Here is a 19,727-nt window from a genome sequence, read left to right as displayed (position 1 = left end):
GCCGGATGGCCATTGCCTGGGCATTTTTTGTATACACATTTATTTTTTCAAAATATAAATATTAAAAGAAAGAACTGGTATTCGTCTATACATGTTGTGGTTTGAAGGCCACCTGAGGAAGTTTTGTAAGGGGTTTCTTTGCAATTGTATTTGGCCCAGAACATCCCTGTCCTCTTCACAGCCGCTGTCCGTGTTCTTTACTTTACTATATCAGAGCCTTTTTTTCAATCTCGGCTTGTTCTTATACCTTGAAGATGTAGGCAGCATGTTCCAGCGAAACTCTGTAACAATTTAATAGAATACATGAGGCCATGTCCAAGAGATAAGTAATCTTTCTGTTATTAAATAGCGCTATCTGTAGGTACACTGCATGGCATCGAATCGTAGATCGATTGATGATGAAGTGGAAAGGATTTGGAAGGAAACAGTCGAGGCATAATTGAGGTACTGCCCTGATGTTTATTTAGCTGAATTGTGCCCTACATTATATGAGTGTGAAAAGTAGGCTTAGTTAAAAACATATTGGCATTTCTCTTCCAAACAGAACTTCATTTCCGTTATAAAAGTCATTGAACGGAAGTACGTATATACTGTACTAAGTTTTCGTGTTTTGTTATTTATAAAGTTGATGGCCTTTAAAAATACGTGCACAATTCTCTAGCGGTTTCTTGCTTCACGAGTTGAATGAATGAATGCATAAGGGGTGGGCCATAATAATCCGTCCCTCTCACCGCGACCTTCAATGATCTGTTGTGCTTCCTTTTTGATTAACCTTTTATCAATCCTACAGTTCGAATGAAATGTAGGACTTTGTTTATGGGGGCGTCATTGTAGTCACTTGGTTCTGTAAAAAACTGGCCTATGTGACGAAATCTTAAATAAGCTATGGCCTCACAATTACATAGGATGTGTGTGGCTGATTATCTTTTTCCAGGCGCCGTTCACAAGTGGGGTCATCTGTCAGTGCCAGTTTGCAAAGATGTCCTTAGGTGACGGTGTCCTGTATATAGCCCTACAACCCATCTTAACTGGGCCCTGCTTAATTTTAACATGTCCTTCGTTCTTCTGTCCGAAGGCCCTAGTATAAGTCCCTTTGCCCGTCCAGTTACTGATTCCAGGTGTCTTTTATGATTTCTGTTTTTCCAGTTCCTGACCGCTTTCTTGGCATCTCCAACTGAGTTACACATACTTCCAAACAACACTACAGCTTTAGTAACAGGTGTAGTGAACGTGTTTTCGACACTTCCTGTACCCACAGTTCATTGTTTCTCTCAGAGACACGTAGATTTACAGTTTAATTACGGGTAACTACAGCCAGGGAAGCAACACTTCATGTTTATTCATAATTACCACGTGATGCTGACAACGCTTAAGATTTCGAGCAGTGGCGGCTAGTGAAATTCAGTAGTCATAAATACCAATCTTTGTAGTCAAAATTGTTTATTTTTCCCCAGATTACTACTAAGTGCTGAGTAAATCCTGTCTCATTCTGACTTTGACGGAGTAAATTGGCAGGTTGACTTGTATTCGGGGGTGTCAGTTTCGAATCGCGGTCGGATCACCGACTGTTCTGACAGACGTTCGTCACGGATTTTCTTAGACCCTCCAGGCGAATTCCGCGAAGTAGACCATGACCACTTCCCTAATCTTCCTTTCCAATTCGTTCTTCACAATCATCTTACCATTCGGCGCTATACAGTCTGAGAAAGTGACAGTGTCTTTATATAAACCACAAACAAACGGAATTGACCGATGTTTACGAAATTTCGTTGGATCAGTCAACCATCGGTCTGGATGCCTCTATATTCAAAATGATTCAGTGTTCAGAAAAATTTCATATGCTGCATTGTGTGGATGTGGACAGTGTTTCTGACGTTTCGGATATATATTCTGCCTAAAACTTCACATTTTGTCCTATTAACACTTTTTATTTCGGGAAGTTTAAGTAATTATGAGAGTTTGGAGGCAAGATGAAGATCCTTAGCAGGACTAAAGGAATTTTGATGAAAAACTTCATAAACTAAGTGTCAATAAACAAACACGGTACGAAGATTATTCAAAATGTTCGCCTGCGGCATGTATCCACAGTTGAGCATAGTCTTTTACTGAAGTGGTTGGCAGCACTGTTTTCAGATATGGACAATCCAACCTTCTTCTTTTTATGTCCGCTAGCGGATCAAGGGTTTTGTGTAATTCCTAAGCTCTTGGTTACTTCTGATACTCCAAAGCCGTTGCTTAGTTACTGGACCAATCCCGCTTCTCGAATTTTCCATCTCTCGCGTGTTTAACATAAGTTTATCCTTTGCAGTTATGGGTCCCACGTTCCATGCATATACATCACAAGTATTAAAAGTTCGATTATAATTCCAAAATATGGAAATTCTTATGGATTAAAAGAACTGTATCGAAATGGACCGTACCATAGCTCAGGCAGTTAGACGCTGACTTCCATCGCGGAGCACCGGATTCGATCTCCTGTGACATCATGTTAGATTTGTGGTGATTGAAGTGGCAATGGAGTAGGGTTTTCTTCTACGAGTTTCTTCAGCTTTCCTACGCTAATGATTGTGCCACCATTGCCTCATACTTACCTACAACTGCCACCATTGCCTCATACTTACCTACAATTGCCCCCTGAAATTTACGATTGCCCTGGGCATGCAGCACATTATCACTTTCTCGGACTTAAGTTGGGGGTTTCATGTCTGACCTAGCACTTCGCTGATGACAGTAATAAACTAGGCGAATACTACTACTGTTTTCTGGGTTATGACTTCATGTAGTCTGGTAGAAGTTTACGGATGTGTTCGGAGAAACACACTGGATCCATCTTGAAAGTCTAACCGAAGAAAGGGGAATGCTCTCCTTGCTAACATTTCGGCTCTGAAGATGGAACCAGTATATTTCTTCAAAACATCGGTATACTTCTACGAGACTATACGGCGTTAAATCCCATCCGAAACTCTTCATTTCACCCCCGCGAGAATCTAAAATCTCACCAAGATCGCCACCTTAATTTTACATGCTTCAGATATTTTGAATAAAGAATCACCGAAATCCGCCACTGGACCGAATGGCTTATTAAAGGCTACTTGGTGAGACGCGCGGCCGTGCAGTCTGAGCCACTGAGAATTAGGAGACAACTCGCAAAAATCACTTCTGAAGCCACCTTAAGTTTACATGGCTGAAGTATTTTGAATAAAGAGTCGCTGAAATCCGCCACTGGGCCGAATGGCTTATTAAAGGCTACTTGGTGAGACTCGCGGCCGTGCAGTCTGAGCCACTGCGAATTAGTAGACAGCCTTATGCAGATGAAGGCTGCCCGTCCGACGTTTACTGTATTGTCTGTGCAAGTTGCTGCTTATTATTTCATGTAAACGTTGCAGCTGCCGAGAACTTCATTAAAACAGTTCCACCTTGGAGCCCATAATCTGAGCTTGGTTCCCAGATGGACCGTCCTCATCATAATAAAGTTCTGGTCTGTTGATTGTTCAACGGCACCTCATTAACTAGTGAACAAGTAAATAATATATAGTTTTAATTTATCTCACTCCTGAAGATTTCCGTAATCTGTGATGCAGTCTGGTACATCGTTACAAACGATTCCTACTGCTTACATCTGCAGGGTAAAAAATGATTTCTCTGCCCTGAAGATGGATATGTGTTTGCGGTATTATGTAGCTAAAATATTGTGACATGTAGACCCATTCCCAAGTAACAGCGTAACAGTTATATAAACAAGCTACAGTATAACAGCCGTTGCTAGGGAACAGCTCTGTGTACATGTTTCCCCGCCAACGAGAGAACATGCAATAATGAGACGTTTTCTATGTGGTCTGTGCCGGGGCTATATAACGTTGAGTCAGTTGAGACGTACATACCTAGGAGGAAGTAAAAATGTTGGTCATGGATTTCTAGGAGACTGAAGCCAGGAATGAATGTGCTGGCGAAGGCCAACAGCAATTCGACCAACCGACTGAGTTGCAGTTCCGAGAAGTGACAAACTGGTAGCTGATCCTGGGACAGTTCGGGAACCCAGGGAAAGGGGAACGTCCGCCGTTGTAAGCCGCTACCAAACAACGGCTAGTGAAGAATGAGAAGGCTTTATGTGTGCTGTAGTTACAGTGATCTTTGGAGTATGTTACTCAGTGAGACTGCCGTAGTTATTTGTAGTTACCTTCTGTAAGTGTCCAATAAATCCTATTACCAATCCAAACAAATCTATAGTCACACCATCACGGGACATTATGTGTGAATTTTCATCATCGTCAGATAGAGCCACAGATTGTTAACGCAATCAGCATGAAGTCACTAGATTCCATTCTCAAGGTCTGGTAGCAATCAAAATCGCTACGAATGCACAGGACTTTCCTTCTGTGAGGTTGACTGCTCAAGAAATGATGGACGTTCAGAAATGCTCTAGGCAACGTGATGTGGTGCCTTTTTTAACGACACTGTCAGTAACTAGACCATAAAGCGTCAAATGGTAAGATGATAAGTGAATAATGAATTGACAAGGATTATGGAGGAAGATATCTTGGCCTAGTGGAATTATTATCCTGGCATTTGGCTGCAGGTACTGAAGAAAACAACGAAAAAACTTAGGGTAACCTATGTCTCGCCCGAGATATGAACGAAGAACTTCCCGGATTGAGACAACACTTTTCGTTTCTATGGAAACGAAACGCAGAAGTGATCTGTATATGTGTTTGAAATTCCCGCCTGATGATGAATACCGGAAGTATGTTGAAAATGGGATCTAGTAACTTTCTGGTGGTGATGTAACCATGTATGTCACTAAATGATAACGACGCCCCCTACTTCCTGTACTAGCTGGAGTATATAAACCTTTTTGTGTTTAGAAAGCAAGGAGATAAAGGTAGTAACGGAACAAAATAAAGGAAAGAAGAGGTAAGGGAACTAACTACTTTAACTTTAAGGAGGGAAAGGAAGGAAGATCGCCTCTGCGGTCTAGTGGTCAGAGTTCCTGGCTACAGGTCCAGAGGTCCCATGTTCGATTCCCGGCGCTACCAGATTTTCTGAGAAGTAGTGGTTCTGGAACGGGGTCCACTCAGCATTGGTGAGGATAATTGAGGAGCTATTTGAAAGAAATAGCTGCTTTTGTCTAGAAAACCGAGATTAACGGCCGTGAGGATTCGTTGCGCTTACCACGTGACACCTTCTATCCGGAAAAGTTGGCACTAACTTCGCTGACAAGCGGCGGTCGCTCGGTCGGTATAGTTCTCTTGCGGACTACAGACCGCGGAGTTTAGGAAGGAAAGAAGATAGTCTGAGAGACAGATATTAGGGATAGGTCCGAAATACGGTAAGGAAGTGGTAGTGAAATAAATTTATGATCTGAAACACGTCTTGAGGTTACTCCATACGTCGCGTAGGCAGCCTTACTTAACAAAGTCCTGTGTGTTCATCGAAATGTCCGGTGCGAAGAGTTTGGTTCCCCTTCTGTGTTTAAGACAGGATGTATTCGTTCTGTAATGATGACCTAACAATGTATTTCGCTATCTTGTGATGATGATCCTTCAGACACGTAACAATGACAGTTTGTAAGAGATTGTCCAGTGAAGAATGGACATTGCATTGGTTAAAACTAAGAGCCGTAAGCTGACCGTCCGCCTGTGTTCGGAGGGAAGGCAGATGTGAACTCACCAGGAGTGGCTGTGGCTCCCCTTTGTACTTAGGTTACTTGATTCGCACGTCCAGATAAACTTGTTCTGAAACAAAGTTTTTGCTACTAAAGTTTGCTAACGAACGTAATTTAACAAGCAAAGTTAGTAACGTTAAGTGAACCATTAATTTTGTGTTTTGTAAGAAGATATAAGTGCTTAAATGCAAAAGGAAAAATTGTTGAACACAAATTACGGGAATCTGTATTTGTGAAATGGAGTAAGCTTCATGCGCCATCATGATAAAAAATGTAGGGAGGCGTACAGGGCGACGTAATGCAAAAGAAGAAGAAGAAGAAGAAGAAGAAGAAGAAGAAGAAGAAGAAAAAATCAAGGAGGGTGAGACTAATTAATTCTCCATCTGACACAGAAATATCTTCTTATGCGCCCTCCCCCCCCCCAAACTGCCACTTCGAATCGTGAATATACAATTGGTAGGGACAGAGACAAAGAAAAGACTTTCCTCTAATTAAACCCCGCAGTGGCTTCGGTGTATTACGAAGTTAACAAAGATTGGTGTCTCTAAAAGTGGCTGTTTACAAGTGAAACACAGTATCAGCTCCTCAGCAAGAGATGGACAGCAATGAAATCTAAATAGATCGTGTTAGAAAAAGGAAAGAGTTCTTGTGAAACCCAGGAATTGAAGTAAACAGCTGGTGTGTGTGTGTGTGTGTGTGTGCGCGTGCGCGCGCGCGCATGCGCGAGCGCGCGGTTGATTTCAAAATTGCAGTTGTGTCGACACGAAGTGTCTCCATGTTTATTACAAACATCCTTACTCATTCAGGACCCGAGATAGCTCAGTCATCTCAGTGAATAATTCACGGGTAATATCAGGGAATCGCAGTTCGATCCCCAGAAGGGATCGTGATTTTTCTTTTTTTTCTCCACAACGTCCAGATCGATTCCGGAACCCAGCCAGCCACCTATACGATGGACATGGCAGCTTGTTCCCTGAGGGTAAAGCGGCCGGGGCGTGAAGGTGGCCACACACCCCCATCCAGACGATGCATTGAAAAAAGAAGTAGTGTAATTGCTTGGAAATTAAACTCCGACCATAAACGCCATGGATCTTGTATGTCTTTGAATGCGGTTAGTTTTACGGAGGTAACTCTATCTGGCAGACTGTTAAGCGATAGTAAAGAGGTTATATTGATGTGAGAACAGGATGCAGAGGAGAATATTTGGGCATAAGGTAGAGGCAGGAGAAGGAAACTTGAGAATATTACATAATGGTGGGCTTCTCGCCAGGTACTATTAGGATGATCAATCAAGGATGATGATACGGACAGGGCATGTAGCACGCATTTAAGAGAAGTGCTTAAAAGTTTTGGTAGGAATACCTGAAGAAAAGGGTCCACTAGGATGGCGTAATGTGAGGATCATATTAAAATTTATCTTAACCAGTGGTTATTATACCACCTGCTTTGACGTTAAAAACATCCGCATTCTGCCCATACAGTCTGTGTGTTCCGTATGGTTCTCACAATAAACATCGACTGTTTCCCTAAACAGTATTAACCAGTTGTGCTTTGTAGCAGAGACGTAATATGTTTCCTGTGAGGTACGGACTGAGGTTTTATATATTACTTAGAAGAAACCTAGTCTTGAACACCCGTGTGGAGGCGGGGTCGAATACCTTCACCGTGACCCTGCGAGTAGTAGGAGGCGACGAAAAGGGAAGTTTCAAATCTGAGACAGTAAAATATGGTCGCAAGTCTCAAGGGACTCGGACCCGAGAAAGACTGCGCTGTCAAGGGCCAGCAGCGTATATAAAAGACCCGTCCTCTCGTCAGAGAGGGCACCCCACAAAAACAAAACCGTAAATGTAAAACAGTAATAAATATGTGGTCATGACCCCTAGATGGGGCTCGACACCAAGATTTACTGACTGACTGACTGACCGACCGTCAGTCGCAATGTGACTTTGACTAGTCTTGAAAAGGCTAAAGGAAAAGGGCCAGAGGGTGTGGTGTGCATTCTTTAGATTCCATATAGGGACAAGTGGCGGGATTTTGTGAAAACGGTAGCGAACTTTCGGGTTCTGTATAATGCAGGGAAGTTCTAGGGTATCTGACCTGCTTGTGGTTAGTTGGTTGGTTGGTTGATGAGTTAGTTGACATATCTTTTTTCTGTCATGAAAGTCGCCGGGTCTTCAGGGACTTTGCTCTCCTCTTCATTTTTCTTTCCTCGTTGCTGAGTTCTGAGACAATGGTCCCCTTCCCTCGTAATGTCCTGAACTAATTTCCCGTTCCTGCCGATCAGATTAGCTAGCGTCTTGGCAGCTTCAAACTTCCAGCGCGTCTTTACTTCTAAAAGAGGCCCCCCCTACGTTTGGGAACAAGCTCTGTATTGCTCGTTTTGAATATCGAAGAGAAGAACAATCTCCCGTCATTCTCGTCGTGATTAAACAAGATCGCGGGTGGCCGTCTGCTTTGTCTTCTCCTAAAAGGTGGAAACACTTTGTTTTCGTTTATTTTGGATTGAAAATAATTTTCAGTAAGCTGAACTCCTAACAGAACCATCTAGCTAACCTTCTGGCTGCTGAACCCAAAGGTTCAACACCTACAGCACCAATTCCCGTCACTATACCCGTTCTTAAGCCAGTTTCTTTTACCTCCAATCCATACCATTGATATCTTAATGGTACTCCATCTCCTTTTTGTCTACCAAGTGAACGTTTTCCAATATGTTTCCTCCACCACATTCTGAATATGTAACTGAATCACAACAATAATAACTGCATGCTAATTGTTTTTATTTTAAATACTTACTGATAAAAGTGTTCTCATGTAAATTATTTAAGTATGTTGCAAAATTTTCTGAATATGAAACAGGAATAACACTACTAAGTACTCAAATGCTGCATGTTCTGACCATCATAACGCCATTGACTTAACTCCCCTAACAACAAAAGCCAACCATTAGAACTTAAGAACGTTCCTTGATGTGTAATAACTGAACTTAACTGGTTCTCTTTATCCCTGCCTACTGCTGAGTGTTTCTGTGGATTTATCATCTAAACCACAGGACGCAGTAGCCCCCTGTATGACATGTACTTAACGATGCGATGCCAGGATTAATTTATTGTGGTTATACGCACCACTGCATGTTTCAGTCTTGATACATCATCGTCAAGAGGTAAAGGTAAAGTTGACCCCGTGCTTAATTAATTAAGCACTATGCCATGAAGACCACGTCACTAGTTGGAGGTGAGTGGTCAGCTTCACGCCTCGACCGCTTTACCTCCAAGGAAAGAACCCCCGGTACCCACTGGATAGGATGCTGGGTGGGCCCCAGAGCCGGTCTGGACGACATGGAGAAATAAAAATTCTTGTCCCACCGGACTCGAACTCTGACCCTTTGGTCGTTGAACCTAGTAGCCAGTTACTATACCGATTCCGCTATCCCGGCTGTACATCATCGAGCGGTCTAAAATATATATAAAGATTTACAGATTCGTTGAAGCGCAAGTGAAAGTCTATAAGATGGATCCATTTTGTACAAATTTATTTATTTCGAACATCATTTGTTTCTGTCTTGTTTCTTCCCTGTTTGGGTTCAAGTACGCCTTCCATCCCCAATGAATTGCAAATGTAATATGCGAGGATGGCATTTAGAAAGGGGTGGGGAGAAGACAGAATCGGCATTTTGAAATATACGTTACTTCTATGTAAACATATCTGTTAACGTCTATTTTTACTTTATTCATAGTTATGTGTATTGAGTTTAGTCTTCCAGGTTTGCTTTCATCAGTAAAGTTAAAAGCTTGATAAAATACACAACTAAAGATGTTTATTTGTATTTTGCATTGCATTAGTTTCGCTAGACCGTCAACAGTTGTGTCAGGTAAGCTAGCATGGCGACTTGTTTTTTGAAATAACATTTGGATTTGAACATTGCCAAGAAACACACTTTCCTTTGCCTCATACAACCGTAATGACATTATCTATGGTCATTATGTCCATGTAGAATCGTTCGTTATGCCGCATAGACATATTTGACACGAAGTTCTATGAAAACGACCCAAATGTGCACAACATATATCGTACTTTAGACATATGCACTTCTCAGGACATACTTAATAAAATGATTTTAGACTTCACACAGATTGAAGTATTTTGTTGTAAAAATATTTCAGTTTATAATAAATTTTGCATCTAGTAATACACCAAACAACAGACGATTCTCTTTTGTTCGTATGTTCGTATTATTCCTGGAAATCAGATCGAAACGTGTTGACGTCATATAACTGTTCTCCATTGTTAAAGAAGTTTTATCGTTGTCTTGTCATACTGTATTTAAGGTTCGTCCTTCCTGTCAGAAAAATATCGGTTTTATCGTCAACAGAAGAGCTCTTTCTATTCGTACAAGGCTTAGACGAGTATTTTATATATAACTATTTCTGAACATAATCAAAACCCGTTTAAATTTGAGGGAAAGTTTGCATGTTTTATCACAATTTGCTGTTAGTGAGTTCGTTATTATCGCCACGTTAATTTGTAAAGTTGGCATTGAACATCTGGACAATTTTAAGAGAAATATTAAATTCCGTTTATTATAAACAAAATAATACAATTTACCGACGGCAACACGCTCTCTGATTTCAGCTTTTCTTTGCCTAAATGGATGCAGGGCTTTATTGGACTTACACATATAACACCAGAAAAATTTAAAGGGAACCAATAATTGTGAAAATAAAAAGACATGAATCAGTTACTGGCTCATAACTTTGATTAACGACTGATTGCGTATGATACACTGACCGAGTTTGTAAATGAAGTCAGATTAGAAAATGTGTGGGCTTGTATTAGGGCACAGAATTCTCGAAGTGAATTAAAATATAAACAAAACTCTTAAAAATATGTAAATGTGTGTTAATACCTGTGGAGTTGCGAAGGACAATAAAAAATGGATTGATTAGCATGCCTAAATGGTGTTCTGCTAACGCAATAGGCCTTCTCTTGTCGGATCGTGAACTCACAACTGTGCGGATTATGGCATTGGAGAAGGAAGAGGAGAAGACCAGGGAGAAGAGAGAATGAGGAGAAAATGAAGATGGAATAGAAGGAGAAGACAACAAAATGACTAGCGTCTAAAGGAGCTAATCCAATCAGCAAATCCAAAAGCAGAGACTCAAAGTTTTGTTCTCTGTTCCTGTTGTTGCTTTGAACGCGCCCAGAACAAAAAGTTCCCCCACCGCTGCCACCGTAACAATCCGCATTTACAGGCCTACACTCATCGAACCATTTGTTCGTTTACTCTTTCTTTCATCTACACTGAAAGACTATGTATTAAAGGGAAATTAAAGTAAATTTTCCAGCAATTCTGACCAATAGGATTGCTCTGAATGTGGGGAAGTGGGTGGGGAGAAATTACCTTAGAGAAAAGACTCTTGAGAAGCATATAAGCATAGAAATTGAGGCTCCATTTGAAACGTAACAAAGGAATACCGTCTTGGGTCTGGTTCTTTGCTGTGTGCAAAATTATTGATACTGAAAGAGTTTGTGGAGACTTTCGTGGTCGAAGACAGTAAATAAATGGTGACATTCGTCAACTGCAAAAAGAAAGACGAGAGTTACAAAGACTGTAAAATTAAGTTCATATAAAATGTAGGCAGAGTCAAAACTTTTACCTGGATATGATTCCGAGGGGATTTATAACGTAGTCCTAGTTTCTACAGCAGACGCCATAGCTTAAACGTACCGCTGGCACAGATATGTTTCTGTCATAAGTCACACAAATTTTCGAGAAATACGAGTGTATGAAATATGGCTGCTTGTGTTGAGTTTGTATAAGGATTAGGTCACGACCAGAATTGTGCATAAAACGTCTCTAGCTGTGTGGTATGTTCCGGTAGATAACAACTGGAAATTCTGGGAAGAACTAGTCGCCTACTTTCACTTCGCTACAAAATGAATATATTCGGCACGACAAATGAGATAAAACTTTATTACGTATGCGGAAGTAAGTCAGTAAAAGAGTATTATAAACTCAGTTTTTGTACAACCAGAATTTCGCATGTATTAAATTAATTTCAAGCGGTAGAATTGTTGCCAGAGCCTCGTCAGAACAGAGTGCGCTACGGGAAGCTGACGATGACTGCAGAAAATTGGATGCCTTGTGTAACTGAAGGGCGGGTTGCGTCTTGGCTTGAAATCCATACTAAGTTTCACGACGATTGGTGTAGGCGTTCAAGAAATGTTGAAATTATTACCTCGACCATTTGAGGGACTGCACTGTTGGTACTGCCGATGGGGAGAACTTCTGGCACACTCGTATGTCGATGAGTTAGGGGATCGCCTCTGTGGTCTAGTGGTCACAGTTCCTGCCTACAGGTCCAGATGTCTTGTGTTCGATTCCCGGCGCTACCGATTTTCTGAGAAGTGTTGGGTCTGGAACGGGGTCCACTCAGCCTCTTGAGGATAATTGAGAGTTATTTCAAGGAAATAGCAGCTCCGGTCTAGAAAACCGAGATTAACGGGCGTGGGAATCCGTTGCGCTGACCACGCGACACTGTAACCGCGAAAGCTGGCACTAACTTCGCCGGCAAGCGGCGGTCTCTCGGCCGGTATAGTTCGCCTGTGGACTACGGACCGCGGAGTTTGTTTTTGTCGATGAGATAGGTTCAGGTAGCATGACGTTCATACGAGGGTTGGAACTTTAATAGTGGCAACTATTTATTTACAACTGATACAAAATAGATGCATGTTTCGAAGTTTTACTGTCCTTCAGTGTAGTCACCAGCATTGTGTACAACCCGTTGCCAGCGATGTGGAAGTCGTAGGATACCTTTAGCAGCGCCTGTCGTGTTGATAGTTCGAATGGAGCGGTCTACTGCCTGAAGAATTTTTGGAACAGTTCTGAAGCGAATGCCACGAAGTGGTTCCTTCATCTTAGAAATCAAGTCGAAGTCACAAGAGCTTAAGTCCGGGGAGTATGGTGGATGGTACAGCACTTCCCAGCCCCATCGATCGAACAAATCAGCCACAGCTTGCGCTGCATGCGGCCAAGCATTGGCCTGCAAAATGATGGGTGGGTTCTGCAGAAAGTGTCACCGCTTCTTTCTCAAAGCTGGTCGCAGGTTGTGTTCCAAAAATGAACAGTAATACTGCGCATTGACGGTCTGCTGTCGGGGAACGGTACGCGTTAGGATAACACCATCACAGTCGTACACGAGAATCACCATAACTTTCACATTGCTGGGGTTCTGACGAACTTTTGATTTTCGTGGTGACCCGTAATGACGCCATTCGTTCGATTGGCGTTTCATTTGTGGCTCGTACGATTTGGCCCATGTCTCATCCAGCATAATGATACGTCGTAAAAAAGCCTCTCCTTCGTGCTAATAGCTCCCCAAGTGGTTACGAGCAGCGTCGTATCGTAGCCATTTCTGCATTTCCGTCAAATCCTGCGGAACCCATCGTGATGCAATTTTTCTCATGCCCAGGCCTTCCTTCAGAATGTGAAGCACAGTCGTATGCGCTAATCCTGTCTCTCGGGCCAGCTCACGAATCGTATGGCGTCGATCACTCTCCAGTAACGCGGAAAGCATACACTTCTTCACTGACACTAGGACGACCTGGCCGACTCGTGTCTGCCACATTCTGGCGTCCCTCGTTGACCATCTTGCCACTGTTCTGTAAGGCAATGCAGATTCCCCGCAAGCCTCTTGAAGACCTTGATGACACTGTCGTGCTGTACGGCCTCTGGCACATTCAATCTTTATCCAACTCTGTTGTTCCTGTTTCGAAAACATCGTGACAGCACTACATTAGACCGCCAGCTAACACGAGGCTCTGTTGTTCTTGTCACTGCGCATGCGCGTGATGTGGGAAAAGAGAGTCCATTTGCTCTGAGGTAAGGTAGGTATGTAACTAACGTGTGGTATAAGCGACATTATTTGGTTCCGTTGCATGGCGTCTTTACAGCAGTGTTGCCACTATTAAAGTTCCAACCCTCGTACCTAGTTCAATGGCGAGCCGAGGGAAACATGTACCACATACGGGAAAGACAAGAAATGTATCCAGTATTTATGCAGAGGGCCTTAAGGGAAAAGACTCATATTTAAAATGCCGTTGTGAATATTATGAATGACAGAGGAATCGAGGTTCTGTTCCCGGAAGAGGCAAGAGACTTTTGTTCACAATACGCAGACCGGCTTTGGGGCACACCCGGACCGACTGTGGTGACACATCCAGCCTCCCAGCCGGTAGGTACCGGTAGCTGTTTCCTCGGGTGTAAAGCGCTGGAGGCGTGAAGCTGGCCACACACTTCGATTCAGTGCCGATGTTAAGAATGCGCGGGACAATACTCCCATACCCCCATGTGACTTCATGTCGCGATAATTGGTTAAGCACGGGGATACCTTTACCGTTACTTTATGGTTTATACCTCACATTATGATGGTTGTCTGTGGTAGTCGTGGCTATTATATTGTCACGTGATAGAGTGACTATAGACGGGTTTTGAACTGATGGCCGGATTTACTGCACACTGCAATTTGTAACTACGAGTAAGGATTATGCCGTCACTGTTACACACTAGGTCTTTTCAGTCTGTTACAGTATTCACTAGCCTTTGCTGGGTAGCGGTTTCCAATGGCGGACCCTCTGTGTTCCCGAACTATCCACGGCGACAGTTACAGCTTCTAACAGCAACAGATCAGAACAACTGAGTCCCAGCAGACTTTTAACGCATTAGCTGACTGACTGCAGCAGCTAACTGGACCTGCTTATAACATCTCGGCACGAACCGCATAGAAAACACCGTTTCTCTCATGTTCTTTATGAGCAGCTGCCTAGTAATTACCGTTGTATGCCGAGCCATTACTTAGCAACAGCTGTTATAATTTTGCTTATTTTTCGGCCATTGCCTAACAGCGATTCTATATTCCACATCATGTTTCAGGCGCTAAGGAATCGGGCGCGAAAGGCCAAAGCAGCAAGGAAGCCGAACCTGGCGGATATCAAGCCAGGGTCAGTGATAGAGAACATCGCTCAAACCCGACGGTTGGCCGAGACCACACTGGGACCGACTCTGATGGCGCCTTCATCAGGAATGGAGGAGGAACGCCCCACCAACACAGGAAGCGGTAGTCAGGTATTCCACAGGGACCTTGTGATTTAAACGGATTAGAATTCAAAATGAACCAAAGCGGATGTCAAGGGGCAGAGCTCCATCAGTTACAGAGCTTTATCAAATGCCAGTTATTGTATTACTGTGGAGACCCACCGCTTGTTCAGTATTACATCGTGTTCTGTAGAATGCACAGAATTAAACAGAAGTTTGAAGTATGATGGATCACCAAGCTTTTTGTATAGTGGATACTTGAACTCTTACCTTGTGGACCAGAGCAGATCTAAATGCTGTCCAAAACAATGGTAAATGGTAAAAATATACCTGTATCAATTTTCTCCAAACTTTGTCACAGTAACATCAAATTCCCAGACCACTGTTGGTGTCAGAATTCTTAAAACAGTTTCATTTACTTTGCTGCATGACACGTTTAGGTTACTAGCCAGTAATTGTCTCAGTATGAACAAATTATCAACAAAAATTAATTTTTATTTAACAAAAGCAAATGATAAGAAAAAGGTTTTTCAAAATGTGCTGTACTAAAAATCCATCTACCTCAGATGGTCACCTAATTTCTTCTGTGGTGTTGCACCAGCCTTCCTTTCCCTTAGTGTAAAGGCAGCCAGTGTGTGAAGCTGATGGCTCACATGAATCTGTTGAGAAGGTGTAGAATATGCTTATGGCTTTCATAATTAGTCTTAGTAGTACCATTAGTTTTTCTTTATCAAAACAAGTTGCTATGAAGGAGATCTAATCACTGGCCATGAAAATTAAATTATACAGGGGAGGGGGAACAAAAAACTGGGGCAACCATTGGTTCACTCTTAGCCACAGTCCTTTGCCCCTCTTCTCTTATCACTGACTGTTCCCCCACTCTGTTCTTCTAGACGAGACTCCATGTAGTTTGGTAAATATATTCCTCCAGAATGTTGGAACATATGTACAAAACTACGCATTGTATGGTTGCAGGAAGAAGAAGAAGAAGTTGAGAAGGACGGAGAGCGATCACCTGGGTCAGACGACTGTCATATCATTCCAAATGATAAGTCGACGGAATTCATACTGGCTACAGTAGCAGAAGAGTCTGTGTGAGTCCTTACTGATATTAGGACAGAGGGTTTGATTTTAACAGAGAGACTACACAAGATAGTATATCAGCGTACAACAACTAGAAAAAATTATTCCCAGATAAAAACTTTAGCCAGTGTGTAACGCCGGGTCTACGTTATGTCAGAGGGCGCCCCCCACCCTCTTTCTTACTACTTACCCCTTCCAATGTTCCACTTCCTGGTTCTCATCGGCCCAGGTCCAACGCGAGTGATCCATTCTGTTGTGGGACCCTGAACTGTGCAGTCAATTCACCTTTTCTGGTCGGTACGATTGTGATTGTCGGAGGCTTATTACCTCCAGGTACTTAGGTTGTATTTGTTATTTAATATATATATACATATTCATTTGATATATTTGTGATAGTCTCTTTGAGTTGGTACTTCCCACCCAAGAACCAAATTTCGGTCTTCAAGACCTTTTCACGTTTCAAGTGTAAGGAAGAGCAGCTGATGAAGGGCAGTGTAAAATTGGGTTAATACCTGATGATGGCTGAAAGGCTGAAACATGTAATAAATTTATAGTGTCACGTGTTTTAGTGACTTGTAGCTGGGGTTTGGATTGGTGAGTCGATTTATGGGATATTCATAAGTCGTAACTACAAATAATCATAATACTCTAAAGATTACTGCAGCTATAATACATAAAATAAAGCATTCAGCGTTTGCTTGTTTAGTCGTTGCTTGGTAATGCACCTTATATGGTTAACCGTTGAGCTATTGAATCCTTGAACGATGCATCCTGAAGAGTCTCTAGTCTCTTGAATTCTCTATCTGGATCTCTGAATCTTGGACTGAACGAACTTCATGCGGACTAAATATAGATAGCCAAGTAGAACAGCTGATTGTTCTCTGTTAATCTCTGTTCCATACATTGCCATGAAAACGTGTGACAATCTCCGGGCAAAGCTTTGATTTATACCAGCGTATTCATTGCCGTGGAAACATGTTCTAACTAGCCATTGTAATGGAAGCTTAATGTTTACTCAGTCATTGCTTGGCTGTGCCATAGCTCAAGCGGTTAGTTACTGGATTTCCACTGCGGCGGCCCGGGTTCGATCCTGGGTCTGTTCAAGTGGGATTTGTGGTGGACAAAGTGGTGCTGGGACAGGTTTCCTCCGAATACTTCGGTTTCCCCTGCCAATCTTTATTCCACTAATTGCTCCACAGTCACCTTCACCTATCATCTGGGGCTGGTACAATAGGCCAGAAGTGGCCGCAGTACAAGGGACTTAGTCCCACCTCACTAGCAATAAAAAAATAGTCATTGCTCATCAGCGGACGTCTGGTGGCTCCGTTATTCTGGCTTCCAGGCATCATGTCACAATAACATGTGGTTCACCTATGCAAGTAATTGTGTTGATGAAGCCAGATAATAAAAACTAATCTTTTTATTTTAAAAATCTTCTTCAAAAATCTACCTAAAACATCTCTGAGGGCAAGTCATACTTTTAGTAAGCAATATAATGGGAGGAAGTCCCATAAGTTCAGTGATAGGGATTTCCATTCCCACCATATGCTGAAAATAGAATCTGGTGAATTACAAATATCTAAATTATCGAGTAAAATTTTATGGTTTGGAGGGAATTCTTGTCACAAAACAAAATGTTATCCAATTAGTATACCAGATAACATATATTTCTCAATTGGTTCTGTAGAAATTGACTGAAATATTTTTAATTACTTGAATCTAGTTAGAATTATCACAAAATGTTCTCTTCTCTAAGGAGAGTGTCACCAGAATGTCTTCAGGAAAATGTGGCTGATGCATTTGAAGAATATGCAAAACTCTTTTGTGAAAGAAGCCTACAGATTGCCTTGAAGTCCATATATTTCTTATTTATATTTTAAATATACTGTACCAGCTTCCAACTTTACGTTGGTTATAACTTCTTATTGGTGGTATGGTAGAAAGACGACAAAGGAAAATGAAATACGTTAAAGGAAACCTGCCTCAACTAGTTTAATCTGCCACAAAATTTATAATAATTGTGTGCCAATATTTTACCATAGGGGAGAGGGGCTCTGTATTATCTGCCTGTGACACTTGTCATTTTCATTTGTTTTCTCTTAAGTTTCTTATTTCTTGGATAGATGTCACCACATTGTGGAAAAGCAGTCCATCAAGATTGATCGCATGCCTATATGGAATATAATATTTGTAATTATATCATCAAATTGTTACAGGAAACATGCATACAGTAGTTTCTGGTTATTATAAAATGTGATATTAGAATAATTTTAATAAATCGGAATAATTTACACAATCGAGCTGAGTCCTTGAGAAGTAAGTGGTGTGCTCATCCACTGTAGAAATCCCAGCATTGAATGGAACCCATAGGTTCATTACCATGTTTTCTTTAGCCCCAACACTGGTCCCTGTCCTGAGCCATATGAATCCAGTCCACATCCCCACATCCTATTTCTATAATGCCCATTTTAATATTATCTTCCAGTCTGTAATCAGAATAGGACACTTAAACAGAATAAAATGCATTGTGTCTGTATTGTGGTAGGGCAGTGAGCTGACATAAGACATATTTCTGTCACAGTGTTGTGGCCAGGCTCGCTTCCCCAGCTGCAGCTGTGCCTGACCCCAATGGCAATAATGACTCCGGTTATGCAGCTTCCAATGTTGAGGAGATAGTGCTGCAGGCAGCTTCTAGCCCCAGCAGCCCACGAAGGCGGCCAATGACACAGCAAGAGGACAGGCAGAAAGTAGGTCCACTTCCCACAGAATTAATTATATTACTGCCAGTAACCACCACAACCACCATAATTACCATCATAATTGCCACTGCCACCATAAATATGTCCCTGTCATCATAACTCCATGAACCCCATAACCTACATTATCTCAATCAACTCAGTGTCCACCATTGCAACTACCAAAATCTCCATAGCCATTACCACAATCACCTCTGCTACTGTATTTCAAACACTCATTAACAAAATTCCAGGTAACCATACAGTCATTTATACACGTACATTTAGGTGGATTAAAAATGTTAATTTCTTCTTCTTCCACAAGTACAGGATGCTTTGAAGCTTGTTCAGAAGTTACATCTGTTAACATATTCACAGCTAATCTTGTCAGCTGACAGGGTGAAGTCTACCACATTCCAGCCCTGATTCCATCAAGTAACGGTCTTTTGCCACTGTCTACATAAAAGCCATTTTCTCCTACAGATGGCCCAAATTTTTGTATTTTTATTTTTTTATTTGTATAAAATAGATATGTAAGTAAACTAAAAGAAGTAATTGTACTGATTTTTTTCTCCCCTTGGCACTACAGCCCCAGTGGGCCTAGGCCTACCTCCATGAACTCCATTCACAATTGTACTGATTATTAACAGAATACTCTCAGATTTAAGTTAAGCTCTATATTAAGAATCACAGTGTGACCGCTATTATAGAAAAAAATGTTTATAAGAATGTGCTACAGAAGGCTGAATGGGCATTGCCTAGGACTTTTCTGTACTTACAGTAATTTTTTATACAATAAAAAATACATGAAGTTTGGAAGTGTCAAAAGATACAGCGATTATTGGTAGTTTTCATGTCTTCTCTTACATTTTGAATATAGTACACTAAAAATTCGGTAGCAGCCGGTAAAATCCCAGTAGGGGAGTGTGACAATGAATTGGTTAAGAATATTAATTAATTTTATTGTCCTTATTTTGATTTACATGAAGACAAAAGAACTAGGATGGAAAGAGAACCATGGGATTCAAAATATTGGCATCGAAGGCTCCCAGGGGAATAGAATAGTATATCAGAGGCAAGTGCTGAAAATTTGGGAAAATTATATTACAGAACTATATGATCGACCTAATCGGCCAGAAACCTTGGAAGTGGAACC

At 41.7% G+C, this 19,727-nt stretch overlaps 1 protein-coding gene across 5 annotated transcripts in view; it reads left to right on the top strand.

Annotated features, from left to right (window-relative positions):
- The window catches only part of LOC111874178 (dopamine D2-like receptor), a 476,109-nt gene that overhangs the window by 448,752 nt on the left and 7,630 nt on the right, over nt 1-19,727 (top strand). For all 5 annotated transcript variants that reach the window (XM_023869455.2, XM_033755364.1, XM_023869454.2 and 2 more), the window contains 3 exons: nt 14,592-14,783; nt 15,729-15,847; nt 18,418-18,583. In XM_023869455.2, the coding sequence (XP_023725223.1) occupies nt 14,592-14,783; nt 15,729-15,847; nt 18,418-18,583 (477 nt within the window). The remainder of the gene's footprint in view (nt 1-14,591; nt 14,784-15,728; nt 15,848-18,417; nt 18,584-19,727) is intronic.

The sequence above is a fragment of the Cryptotermes secundus genome, unplaced genomic scaffold, assembly GCF_002891405.2.
Source record: "Cryptotermes secundus unplaced genomic scaffold, Csec_1.0 scaffold26, whole genome shotgun sequence".
Classification (NCBI taxonomy): Eukaryota; Metazoa; Arthropoda; class Insecta; order Blattodea; family Kalotermitidae; genus Cryptotermes; species Cryptotermes secundus.
This window is presented reverse-complemented; position numbering and strand designations above follow the sequence as displayed.